The sequence below is a fragment of the Schistocerca gregaria genome, chromosome 1 (genome assembly GCF_023897955.1).
Source record: "Schistocerca gregaria isolate iqSchGreg1 chromosome 1, iqSchGreg1.2, whole genome shotgun sequence".
NCBI lineage: Eukaryota > Metazoa > Arthropoda > Insecta > Orthoptera > Acrididae > Schistocerca > Schistocerca gregaria.
The window spans coordinates 410,692,950-410,707,127 of record NC_064920.1 but is presented as its reverse complement, the minus strand read 5'-3'; the positions used below and the strand labels follow the sequence as shown (position 1 = coordinate 410,707,127).

The 14,178-nt window shown below is 39.1% G+C and overlaps 1 protein-coding gene across 1 annotated transcript in view; it reads left to right on the top strand.

Moving 5' to 3' along the window:
* LOC126349734 (exocyst complex component 8) overlaps positions 1-14,178 on the top strand; it is a 120,396-nt gene that overhangs the window by 81,545 nt on the left and 24,673 nt on the right. The window contains exon 11 of the mRNA XM_050002455.1: positions 126-351. Within this exon, the coding sequence (XP_049858412.1) occupies positions 126-351 (226 nt within the window). The remainder of the gene's footprint in view (positions 1-125; positions 352-14,178) is intronic.

The window sequence follows — 14,178 nt, the reverse complement described above, 5'->3', positions numbered from 1 at the left end:
CACATAAAAACCCCCAGAGAGCAGTGGGGCCATGAACAATTTTACATACTGTTTATGTTATATTGACTCTTCATAGTTTTCTTCATGTGGTTCACTTTTCTTAGAGTGCTTTTCCCTCATCATAGCTGTGTGAACTAGGCCTGGATTTACGTTATCAATTGGATGGCCAGCTGCGTCAGCCTCTAGTGCGACTGTTGCGTGAGACACGAGAAAAATTAGTAGATGCTGTGAAGATGCGTGCTGTTGAAGACCGTTGGCGTCCAACTAACCTGCAGAACAAAGCAGGTCTGCAGCGTTTCTTGCAGGAAATGTCTGAAATCGGGATTGAGAACCTCGAGTCACAAGTAACAGGTAACTGTATTTTCTGGCATTTCCTTGGAAGCTATATTTACTTTTTAATAGGGCATACTATATATTAATAAATCAGGTTGTTGTGCTACAAGGGTTGTAAATAAAGTAGTGAAAATGTAGTGCATAAACCAATAGGAGACTCGGCATGCACAAATAGGATATGGAAGCAGTCAGCATGTGTTGTTATTTCATGTGTAGTATGTATTTGAGGGGCATCCAGTTGAGAGAGTAGTTTAAGTGTGGTGTTGAAATGAAGAGTGTTGATTTCTCTACTGTAAAAGTATGTTTTCAAAAGGTGGTCAATATTTGTGAATTAAAATCAAGATTGCCCTTGGCAAAAATGCATCAGAATGTTGTCAACTATTATGTGAAGCCTGTGGTGAGAATGTGTTACGATCGCTCTATCATGTCACATAATAACTTACATTGTCTTGTCACTACAACAGTGTCACACTTTTATTGCAGTTGTGGCATTGTGAGGTTTTGGGACACTCTCCACTCTCACCAGAGATGAATCATTATGTCTTTTGACTTGTTTCCAAAGATGAGCTCTTCCGAGGCCGCCAATTACCTGATGCGGCATTTTTACTCTGCATAGTAGGGCACTCAATATTTACAGCCCTTGTATTTTACTATGTGTTCCTTTTATATCATTGGTTCATTGCCTGTCTGTACATTATTGCTAAGCTACTGCATGTGAATTATACATTCTGTTAGATCTACTTTGTTAACCTAAATTATTATTTGTCTAATTTTGGCAACAGCCTTGCCAAACAGTGCAGCACAGAACAATGAAAATTTAGGGCAAATATTTATAATGTTTGATTATAACACACAGAGCTTTTATTATTTCTTTAAATCAGTTAAATGCTGCTATTGTGACATGTGCATTATCAGTTTAATCCGAATTATATGACACAACTAGAGTATACACCATGGGTAATAACATTGACCAACTGATGTCACAAAGACATTAAACAGTAGTTTAGAAACCAACATTTTATTCTGACTGTAACCTGTGGAATGATACATCATTAAAAATTGTAATATTTTAAATGATTTCTTAGACTTGGGGTCTTCATTCCGAGGTTCAGACACAGCCACTACTTAAATTTTGAATAAAAATCATCAGCAAAGATGGCCAAAGACTTCCAGCATAAGATGTCACCCTCATTTAGCCAACAGTCTTGTCAAAGAGATTAGAGAAGCAGACAAAGGTTCAAAGCACTCTGTTGCGCTTGGGATGGGAACTGTCCATAAAAGGTGAAAGAATTGGTAGTGATCAACGGCATGAGGATGCAGAAGACAGTGGAATCCATTACATTAAAGACACATGGTGTGTATTTGAGGGCCTTGGCCTGTAATTGAAAAAGTGGTATGATAATTTCTTCATTGGCAAAAGATTCTGGATTAGTCTCCCATTTGGATCTCCAGGTTGGGACTGACAAGGGGAAGGTGAGAAAGAGATGGAATAACCAACAAAGGGATAACAGTCTACAAGTCAGAACATGGAACACCAGATAGCTAGAAAATCTGAAATGGGAAATGCAAATGCTCAATCTAGATGTAGTGGGGATCAGTGGAGTAAAATGGAAAAAAGAAAGAAGAAAATGATTTGTGGTCAGATAAATATAGGGTAATATCAACAGCAGCAAAAAAGTGGTATAAAGGCTGTAGGATTTGTTATGAATCTGACAGTAGGGCAGAAAATGAGTTACTGTGAACAGTTCAGTGATTGGGTTGTTCTCATCAGAGTCGACAACAAACCAGTGCCGACAATGAAAGTTCACATATACATGCTAACGTCATAAACAGAAGATGAAGAGAAGGAGAAAGTGCATGAGGATATTTGACAGGTAAATCTTTATGTAAATTCACATGGAAATCTGATAATCATTACAGATTCGAATGTGGTTATAGGTGAAGGAATAGAAGAAAATGGGCTTGGCAGTGAGAATATAGAGCGGAGAAAGACTAATCGAGTCTTGCAATTAATTTCAGATGGTAATAACAAATGTTCTGGTCAAGGATCACAAGAGGAGGAGGAGATATATGTGGATAAAAAACTGGAGACACAGGAAGATTCCGGTGAATAACATCATGGACATACAGAGATTCCGAAATCAGAAATTGGATTGTGAGGCATATCCAGGATGAGATATAGACTCAGATCACAATTTGGTAAGAGTGGACTGAAGTGTAAGACAGTTGTCTGCAAGAATCAGTGAGGAAGGATGTACGATAACGAAGTACTGTAGAATCATGAGACATGATTGAAGTTCACAACAGATGTGGCTACTGCAAAAGGATAACCAGTGTAGGCAGTTCAGTTGAAGAGGAGTGGACATCTCTGTAGAGGACACTCACAGATGTTGGACACTCAAATAAAATTACCAGGATGCTAATTCTGAAGAAAGCTTGGGTAAAAGAATAAAAGAAATACCATACTTCCATTGATTTATGAAAGAAGGAAATGGAAAATGTTCAGGAAAAGGCAGAAATACAGTAATGTAAATCACTTAGGAATGAAATAAATAGGAAGTGAAGGAAACCAAGGTGAATTGGCTTTAGAAAAAACATGAAGAAATGGAAAAAGAAATGACCATCAAAAGGACTGACTCAGCATATAGAAAAGTCAAAATAACCTGTGGCAAAAATAAAAGGAAGGGTGGTAACATAAGTGTGCAACAGGAACTCCACCATTAAATGCAGTAAATGCAGAGGAGAGAGTGTGTAGGTGGAAAGAGCACATTGAAGACCTCTACAAGGGGGAGGATTTATATGGTGATGTGATAGAAGAGGAGATAGAAAAAGAGACAGAAGTCAACAAGGAAAAGATAGGGGATACAGTATTAGAACCAGAATTTACACTGAATAGCCAAAGAAACTGGTACACTTGCCTAACATCATGTAAAACCCCCTCAAGCATGCAGAAGTGCCGCAGCACGAAGAGACATGTCTGAAGTAGTGTTAGAGGGAATTGACACCAATGATGTCCAAAAATCCTAAAGAGCATGAGGGGGCGGAGATCTCTTGTGAACAGTACATTGCAAGGCATCCCAGAGTCATTCAATAATGTTGATGTCTGGGGAGTTTAGTGGCCAGCAGAAGCATTTAAACTCAGAAGAACGTCCCTGGAGTTACTCTGTAGTAATTCTGGAAGTGTGGGGTGTCACGTTGTCCTGCTGGAATTGCCCAAGCCATCTGAATTCATAATGGATAAGAATAGGTGCAGGTGATCAGACAGGATGCTTACGCACCTGTCAGCTGTCAGAGTTGTATCTAGGCATATCAGGGGTCCTATATCACTTCAACTGCGCACACCTCACATTATTATAGAGCCTCCACCAGCCTGAACAGTCCCCTGCTGACATGCAGAGTCTATGTATTCATGAGGGTGTTTCCCTATCTGTACATGTCCATCCACTCAATACAAATTGAAACGAGGCTTGTCTTACCGTGCAACATGTTTCCAGTCAACAACATTCCAATGTCAGTGTTGACGGGCCCAGGCGAGGTGTAAAGCTTTGTGTCATGCAGTCATCAAGGTTACATGAGTGGACCTTCGGCTCCAAAAGCTCATATCAGTGAATGGTTAGCACGCTGACACTTGTTGGTGGCCCAGCATTGAAATCTGCTGCAATTTGCGGAAGGGTTGCACTTCTGTCACGTTGAACGATTCTCATCAGTCGTCATTGGTCCCGTTCTTGTAAGATCTTTTTCTGGTCACTGTGATGTCAGAGATTTGATATTTTACTGGATGCCTGATATTCACAGTACACTCAGGGAATGGTCATAAGGGAAATTCACCTTTCATCGCTACCTCAGAGAAGCTGTGTCCCCTCGCTCAAGCTCCAACTATAACACCACTTTCAAACTCCCTTAAATCTTGCTTGCTTGTCATTGTAGCACCAGTATCCAATTTAATAACAGCACCAGACACTTGTTGTCTTATATAGGTGTTGCTGACTGCAGCGCTGTGTTCTACCTGTTTACATATCTCTGTGTTTGAACATGCGTGTGTATACCAGTTTCTTTGATGCTTCAGTGTAAAATAGCTTTGGAAGATTGAAGGTCAAATAAGGCAGAAGTGATGGATAACATTCCACTAGAATTTCAAAAATTATTGGTGGAGTTGGTAACCAAATGACTAGTCAAGTTGGTGTATAGAATGTAATGAGATTGATGATGTACTATCAGACTTCTGGAAAAATATCATCCACGACTGTTCCAAAGATTGCAAGGGCAGATAAGTGTAAGAATTAGTGCACAATCAGTGCAACAGTTCTTGCATCCAAGCTGCTGACAAGAACAATGAACATAATAATGGATAATGAAATTGAGGAATTGTTATTAGACAGTCAGTTTGGCTTTAGGAAAGGTAAAAGCTGAGAGAGAGTTCTGACGTTGCCTTTGATAGTGGAAGCAAGACTGAAGAATAGTCAAGAAACTGTTATAGGATTTACCAACATAAAAAGAAAAAGATGACAATGAAAAATAGTGCAAGGTGTTCTAAACTTTTGAAAAAAGTTAGAGTAAGCTGTAGGGAAAGGTGGGCAATATATCTTATGAAGAAGAACCAAGAGGGAACAATAAGATTGAAGATAAGGAATAAAGTGCTTGGATTAAAAAGGCTGTAAGGCAGGGATGCAGTCATTTGCTACTGCAGTTCAATCTATACATTGAAGAAGCAGTGACAGAAAAAAAAAAAAAGATTCAAGAGTGGGATAAAAATTCAGGAAAGGATACCAGTGACAAGATTCACTGATGACATTGCTATCCTCAGTGAATGTGAAGAAGTATTGTGATATATGTTGAGTGGAATGAATAATCTAATGAATACACTAATGAGAAGCAGCAGAAAAGAGAATAGTGAGAAACTTAATATCAAAATGCTGGACACAGAGAAGACAAAGTTAAGGAATTCACCTATCTTGGAAGAAAAATAACTTATGGTGGATGAAACTAGGAGGAGAAAAAAAATGGACTAGCACATGCAAAGAAGGTATCCCTGGCCAAGTGAAATCTACATAGACCTTAATTTGAGGAAGAAATTTCTGAGCAATCATGTTTGCAGCACAGCATTATATGGTACTGACTCATGGACAGTGAGAAAATCAGAACAGAAGAGAATCAATCCAAGTATTTGAGATGTGGTGTTACAGAAGAATGTTGAAAATCAAGTGGACTGATAAGATAAGGAATGAGGAGGTTCTCCACAGAATTGGTGAAGCAGGGAACATGTGAAAAACATTGACAAGAAGGGGCAGGATGATAGGACATGTGTCAAGGGACCAGAGAGTAACCTCCATGATATTAGATAGAGTTGTAGAGGATAAAAACTGTAGTGGAAGAGCGAGATTAGTATAAATCCAGCTAATAATTGAGGAATTAAGTGAATAGGTTAGTGCAGAAGAATAATTTGTGGTGGGCTGCATCAGAGCAGTTGGAGGACTGATCGCTCAAAAAATGAATAATAAAAAATTTGCTGTCCACAATTTTTATGAAATTATTAAGTGAAAGTGATCAGTTAGTAGAGATAATGTGTAAGAATGCAAATAATTTAGATTTTACACACATTGTTATATAAATTATCTGCAGATACTGATCAATTACTAATGGCCAAGCAGGCTGAAACCAGCAGATTGTGATAAATTAAAAAATACATCCTATTTAAAGATCCAAATATGTTAAGAAAACAGCTAGTTTCCCATCTGTACACCTTCTTTCAATATGTTTGTTATTATATGTTCCATCATATGTAGTTTTTAACTGATTTTTTTCACTCACTACACTAGTAATTTGTACCTACAGGTTTTTTCGTGACATCCATCAGCCTATTTGAACACTTTATCTATGTTTTACACTACTCTGTTTTTGCCACAGTACAGTTTTATATTTTTGTACTAATTTTGACGCAATGCTAGGATTTGATTTTTATTGTGTTTGACATGAACCTTTTATGTATGGATGTGCATTGAATTTTGAAAATGTTTTGTTTCACTCTGTCTCGCTAGATCTAATAACGGTGTTTCAACTCTGAAGCTGATAACTGTTCTTCTGTTTCTGTAGTTGGTACAGAAAAATAAAAAATTCAGCAATTTTACCAGTTATCTATCTAATAATAATTATTGTTTTGTGTCTCAGTGCTGATGTTTTGTTCCTTTTTGTTCTGTTACCCTATCTCATCTTTGTAAAAATTAGTAACTTACTTGTATTCCCTCTGAAGTAACAGATAGAAAGTAGTGAATTTTTTGATTCTTTCTTGTCTTTCATGACTAGTGTAATTAGAGATTGTTTTTACATTTGGAAAGAAAGTTCCATCATCACAGAGAATAGTATAGTTCTAACATCTGTGCTCTGCAAACCACAGAAAAATGCTTGACAGAGGGTACATCCCATTGTACCAGTTATTATGGTTTCTTCCAATTCCATCCAAATATGGAGAACGGGAAAAATGATTGATTGAATGCTTCTATGAGTGCTGTAATTATTCTTATCTAACCTTCACGATCCTTATGTGAGCAATATATAGCGGGTTGTAGTGTATTACTAGTCATCATTTAAAACAGATTCTTGAAGTTTTGTTAGTAGACTTAATCAGGGCAGTTTAAGCCTGTTGTTGTTGTTGTTGTTGTTGTTGTTGTCTTCAGTCCTGAGACTGGTTTGATGCAGCTCTCCATCTTCTTCATCTCCCAGTACCTACTGCAACCTACATCCTTCTGAATCTGCTTACTGTATTCATCTCTTGGTCTCCCTCTACGATTTTTACCCTCCACGCTGTCCTCCAATGCTAAATTTGTGATCCCTTGATGCCTCAAAACATGTCCTACTAACCGATCCCTTCTTCTAGTCAAGTTGTGCCACAAACTTCTCTTCTCCCCAATCCTATTCAATACCTCCTCATTAGTTACGTGATCTATCCACCTTATCTTCAGCATTCTTCTGTAGCACCACACTTTGAAAGCTTCTATTCTCTTCTTGTCCAAACTAGTTATCGTCCATGTTTCACTTCCATACATGGCTACACTCCAAACAAATACTTTCAGAAACGACTTCCTGATACAGAAATCTATATTCGATGTTAACAAATTTCTCTTCTTCAGAAACGCTTTCCTGGCCATTGCCAGTCTACATTTTATATCCTCTCTACTTTGACCATCATCAGTTATTTTACTTCCTAAATAGCAAAACTCCTTTACTACTTTAAGTGTGTCATTTCCTAATCTAATTCCCTCAGCATCACCCGATTTAATTTGACTACATTCCATTAGCCTCGTTTTGCTTTTGTTGATGTTCATCTTATATCCTCCTTTCAAGACACTATCCATTCCGTTCAACTGCTCTTCCAAGTCCTTTGCCGTCTCTGACAGAATTACAATGTCATCGGCGAACCTCAGAGTTTTTACTTCTTCTCCATGAATTTTAATACCTACTCCGAATTTTTCTTTTGTTTCCTTTACTGCTTGCTCAATATACAGATTGAATAACATCGGGGAGAGACTACAACCCTGTCTCACTCCTTTCCCAACCACTTCTTCCCTTCATGCCCCTCGACTCTTATTACTGCCATCTGGTTTCTGTACAAATTGTAAATAGCCTTTCGCTCCCTGTATTTTACCCCTGCCACTTTCAGAATTTGAAAGAGAGTATTCCAGTCAACATTGTCAAAAGCTTTCTCTAAGTCTACCCAAATGCCGCCCGGAGATCCGAATGGGGGACTACTTTACCTCCAGAATATTTTACTCAAGAGGACGCCATCATCATTTAATCATACAGTAAAGCTGCATGTCCTTGGGAAAAATTACGGCTGTAGTTTCCCCTTGTTTTCAGCCGTTCGCAGTACCAGCACAGCAAGGCCGTTTTGGTTAATGTTGCAAGGCCAGATCAGTCAATTATCCAGACTGTTGCCCCTGCAACTACGGAAAAGGCTGCTGCCCGTCTTCAGGAACCACATGTTTGTCTGGCCTCTCAACAGATACCCGTCCGTTGTGGTTGCACCTACGGTACGGCCATCTGTAACGCTGAGGCACGCAAGCCTCTCCACCAACGGCAAGGTCCATGGTTCATGGGGGGGGGAGGGGGGGGGGGAGTTTAAGCCTATCTTCAAGAATCTGCCAGTTCAGTTTCTTCAGTATCTCTCTGACGCTCTCCCACAGTTCAAACAAACCTATGACCATTTGTGCTGATCGTCTCTGTATATGTTCAATATCCCCCATTACACACACTTCAGCAATATTCTAGAACTGTTGGTTGTATCAGGGATGATGCTGTGGTGGCGACATAGATATTAGGTTGACAGTGGTGAGGACGGGCACATGCCAGCCTGGACACATATTCCAGCAGGCATCTCCCAACAGAGGGTGCTAGGATGGCCAATGGCAGTGCGCAGTACGACTGATAGCCTCTGCATGTGTGTTCATCATCTGACAGGCAGCATAGCTGCTTCTCTTTGCTACTGATTTGCGTTTCTGTGCTATTGGTAACTGAAATTTGGCACTTTCATGCCTGCATAGTTTCTGCTCTGATTGATCATAAATAGGAGGCTTTGGTCACAGCCTGAGCAGTGTGTTCGCCACACCTGAAGATGTCAGGCCAGTTGCGACAATGAAATATTGTGGAATTTTCAAGATGATATCCAAAGTCTTGCCGAAGAACCGTATTTACATTCTAGAACGTTCACACGAGTGATTTGTAAGTGATCTCCTTTGTAGACTGATTAAACTTGTCCAGTATTCTGCCATTAAACCAATGTCTGCCACCTGCTTGACCCATAACTGAGCTTATGTAATCATTCCAGTTCATATACGTGCAAAGTGTTTCTCCCAGTTATTTTATGAGTTGGTTGATTCCAACAGTGACTCTTTGGTATTATAGTATTAGAATATTGTGTTTTTTCAGTTTTGTGAAGTGCACAGTTTTACATTTTTGAACATTTAAAGCAAGTTGCTAATCTTTGCACCACTGAAATCTTATCAAGATCTGACTGAATATGTATGCATCATCTTTTAGACAGTACTTCACTATAGATAGCTGCATCATTTGCAAAAAGCCTGTTTGTACTATTAATGTTGTCTGCAAGGTCTTCAATATACAACGTGAACAGCAGTGGTCAAAACACACTTCCTGGGGCACACCTGAAGTTACTTCTACATCTGATGATGACTCACCATCCAAGATAACATGCCATGTCCTCTCTACCAAGAAGTCCTCCATCCAGTCAGAAATTTCACTTGATACCATATATGATCATACATTTGATGATAAGTGTAGGGCTGGTACCGAGTCAAATGTTTTTAGGAAATCGAGAACTACTGCACCCAAAGCTTTCATTATGTCATGCGAAAAATTTCTCATTTGGGTTTCACATGAGCTACATTTTTGGAATCCATGCGGTTAGCGTGTAGGAGGTCATTCTGTTTGAGGTATCTCATTATGTTTGAGCTCAGAATATGTTCTAAGATTCTTCAACAAATAGAGGTCAAGTATATTGGATGCTAGTTTTGTGGGTGACTTCTAATACTTTTGTTATAGATTAGTGTGACCTGTACTTTTTTCCAACAACTGAGTAACATTTTTTGTTTGAGGAATCTAAGATAGATTATAGTTAGAAGAGGGGATATCTTAGCCACAAATTCAGTATAGAATGTGATAGGGATTCTATTGGGCTGTGGAGCTGTGTTCAATTTTAACTATTTCAGCTGTTTCTCAACACCACTGATGCTAATATTTATTTCACTCATCTTTTTGGTGATAGGAGGATTCAGTTGGGGCAATTCCCTGGGTTATCTTTGGAAAGCCATGTTTCAAAACAGAGTTAGCAATTCAGTTTTTGCTTTGCTACCCTCAGTTTCAGTTCCTGTCTCGCTTTCCAGGGACTGGACTGGATTCTAACTTTGGTGCCACCAAATAGCCTTTACATATGGTCAGAATTTATTTGGTTTTTGTGGAAGATCATTTGACAATATCCTGCTTTGTAGTCATAAAAGGCTTCACTTATTACTTTCTTGACAGCTAAATATGTTTCATTCAGCATCTCTATCTATAGTTCTAAGCTTTGTTTTATGCCTATAATGCAGTAGTCTCTCTTTTCTTTAGAGGTTTCTTTACAGTGACTGTATACCACAGAGGGTCTTTCCCATTATGAACTGTTCTACTGAGTAAATATCTATCCAGTGCATGGTCAACTATTCTTTTGAACTTGAACCATATTTTCTTTACTTGTTTTTGCCCTGTGCTGAAAATTTCAAATTTCTCATTGAGGTATGACACTACTGATTTTTTAATCTAGTTTACTGAATGTATATATATTTCTGCTTGTTTTAGTTTTCCTTTGTACTTTGGTAATCATTGCTGCCACAACTACTTCGTGGTCATTGACACCACTTTTAATGTGTACATACTCAAAGAGGTCAGGTCTGTTTGTTGTTACTGGATCCATTATATTTCCATCATGAGAGAGGTTCCAAACTATCTGTTCTAGGTAGTTTTCAGAGAAGGCATTTAGTAATGTTTTACAGGATGTCTTATCACACACACCACTAACAAAACTGTAATTATTCCAATTGATTGTTGGATGATTAGAGTCTCCGCCGATGATTACATGATTGGGGAATTTACAAGTGAACTGAGATTTTCTCTAAAGTTTTTGTTTACATCAGAAGATGAGTCTCTCTGCTCGGTGACAGGATCTAATTACCATTTTGTGCCTACCCCGTTACTGAGTCTTGCCCAAATAATGTCACATGCAGTCTCAATGTATATCTCGGTGGATTTGAGTTTCTTGTCTACTGTGACAAATACACCACCTCCATTTCCCATTTGCCTATCCTTTTGATATATGCTTAAATTTTCCCCAAAAATCTCACTGCTATCAATTTCAGGTTTCAACCAGCTCTCTGTACCTAGTATTATGTGAGGTTCACTGCTTTTCAGGAATGTTTCAGACTCTGGCAATTTGTGCGAATGCTTGTGAAGTTAACCATTAGGGTTATTTCTTTTGGTCTTATACTGATACTTCTGTGTTTCCTATAGATATTGTTATCTGTATTGGCTGAAGAGTCACATAATCTAAAAAAACCCTTGCATGCGCACTCCACTCAGTCAGCCACCTGAGAAGCAGCCTCTGATGTGTAGTGCACATGTCACCCATTTAGGGGGACCCTACAGTTGTCAACTGTACGGTGCAAGTCCAGGAAGTTGCAGCCTAGCTTGCCACAGAACATTTGAAGTCTCTGTTTCAGTCCTTCCACTCAACTTGGAACCAAAGGCCCACGATCAAATCTTGCGACAATACTGCAAATTGTGAACTTTGTTGAAACACTATGCGCAAGGCCAGTTGTTGAAATGACCCAAGCATTATACCTCAGATGACAGGCATCATTTGTTGCAACATGTGCCACAATCTGCAGTTTGTTGTCCCTTTCTCTCAATGGTTGCAGTAATAGCCTTTTCAACATACTGAATGAGGCTCCCAGGCATACACATTGAGTGCACCTGGTGTCCTTTCCTGTCCCTCACTGCCATTTCCCTTAGAGGTAACATCATTTGCCATACGTATGAACTGCCAACAGTTAATAGACCCCTGGCCTTTTGCGTTGCCTCCTCTTGACTCTGAACAAAATGAGAAAATGCGTTATTAACCATCAGCCGTTTATAATAAACCTATATGTGTACTGGTTTTGGTCATAGAGCATCATCACAGATAAAAACAGGTCAAATGAAGGCATATTTCATGTTCCTTATGGGCTCACATAACATCAAAGTTATTATTGTGAAAGACCACAGTCAATAGTAAAGTGCAGCACTTACAATAGTCACACAGTATCACAGTGATTAATAACCTAATAGAATAGTTCAGTGTGACACATGACTAGGATGCTGTCAAATCTTGCATTGGTCATTGACATGACAGGCAGAGGCAGGATGAACAGGAGACACAATATTAGTACATTTCATTGTGGTCAGATTGTGGGTGCCCAATACATGGGAGAAACTTTCTCTGAGATTTTGCAGGCACAAGGCTTTTCACGTGCTGTCATATCTCGGTTTTACTACCAGTACCTCAATTTAGGTGCAGGTGCTTCCATGTCTGTTGCCATGGCAGCAACGTGATAATGACAGTAATAGTGATGAAGAGCAGGCTGAAGTTCAAGAGATTAGTTGGGAACAGTCAATACACAAAAAACTAAGATACAGAAGTACTAAGAAATGAAGAGACACACTTGGAAGTTCTCTGAGGCTATAGATAGTGCAATAAGCAATAGCTGAGTAGGCTGTACAGTTGAAGAGGAATCGACATCTCTAAAAACGACAGTAACAGAAGTTGTAAAGGAAAACATAGGTACAAAGAAGGTAACTGAAGAAACCATGGCTAACAGAAGAAATACTTCAGTTATTCAATGAAAGAAGATAGTTCAAAAATATTCAGGGAAATTCATGAATACAGAAATACAGACCACTGAGGGATGAAATAAATAGGAAGTTCAGGGAAGCTAAGATGAAATGGCTCCATGAAAACTATGAAGAAATCGAAAAAGGAATGATTGTCAGAAGGACTGACTCAGCATACAGGAAAGTTAAAACAACCTTCATTGACATTAAAAGCAAGGATGTGAAGGGGTCAACTGTCACGTATTGAGAACATTATATCTTGCCTCACACAGGTCGCAGCAGGTACTATCGATAGTCAAGCGCTCAGTGTGCCAGAGAGTATTCGGTTTTGAGACTCCGAGCAAGTAAGTTGTTGGCTGCTAAGCGAGCAGGGCGGATTTTGGGAATATGCCCAACTGCTTTCATAATTGTTTAACTGACCTCCAGCAATACATAAGTGGCATTAATTAAGTGATTTGTTTGAAGTGTTTAAGTGTCCATTTGTGCACCATGATTATGCGACAACCCTGCCAAACACCCACGATTTGGATTGCAGTGAGGATTGTGTATTCAGTGCCACATGAAGAATGTTGGCAGGTGATGACATTAATAGGTGGCCTTTGATGAGTTAACCATTACTACTTTGTCAGATGAAGGGAGTAACTACCTCATTCGTGCTGTTTAGACCAAAGATATAGAATGTTAACAGCAAAGTATGTACTGATTATTGCTACCTGACATCCTAATTACCGTTGTCGAATTTGATACGAAACAACTCCCGTGCAAATATTAACCAATCAGCCTTTATCAGTTGCACACTGTCAAACTATTTTAAAATGATGGACTATAATCCACTAGTCAATAACGTTGGGTTTACTAGGGAGAGTTTCAGGTGGTAACATTAAGAGTGGAACAGGAATGCCCCTGTTAAATGCAGAGGAGAGGGTGGATAAGTGGAAAGAGTACATTGAAGGTCATTTATAAGGGGGAAGATTTGTCTGATGTGATAGAAGATGGAACAGGAGTCGATTTAGAGGAGGTAGGGGATCCAGTGCTAAAATCAGAATTTGAGAGAGCTTTGGAGGACTTAAGATCAAATAAGGCAGAAGGTATAGATAAAATTCCATCACAATTTCTAAAATCATTCAAAGAAGTGGCAACAAAAAGACAATTCACATTGGTGTGTAGAATGTGAGTCCTGTGACATACCACCTGACTTTTGGAAAAATATCATCCACACCATTCTGAAGTCTGCAAGAGCTGACAAGTGTGAGAATTATCACATGTAAGCTTAAAATCTCATGCAACCAAGTTGCTGACGAGAATAATGCACACAAGAATAATGTACAGAAGAATGGAAAAGAAAATTGAAGATGTACTAGACGACAATCAGTTTGGCTTTAGGAAAGTCACAGGCATCAGAGAGGCGATTCTGACCCTGCGGTTGATAATGAA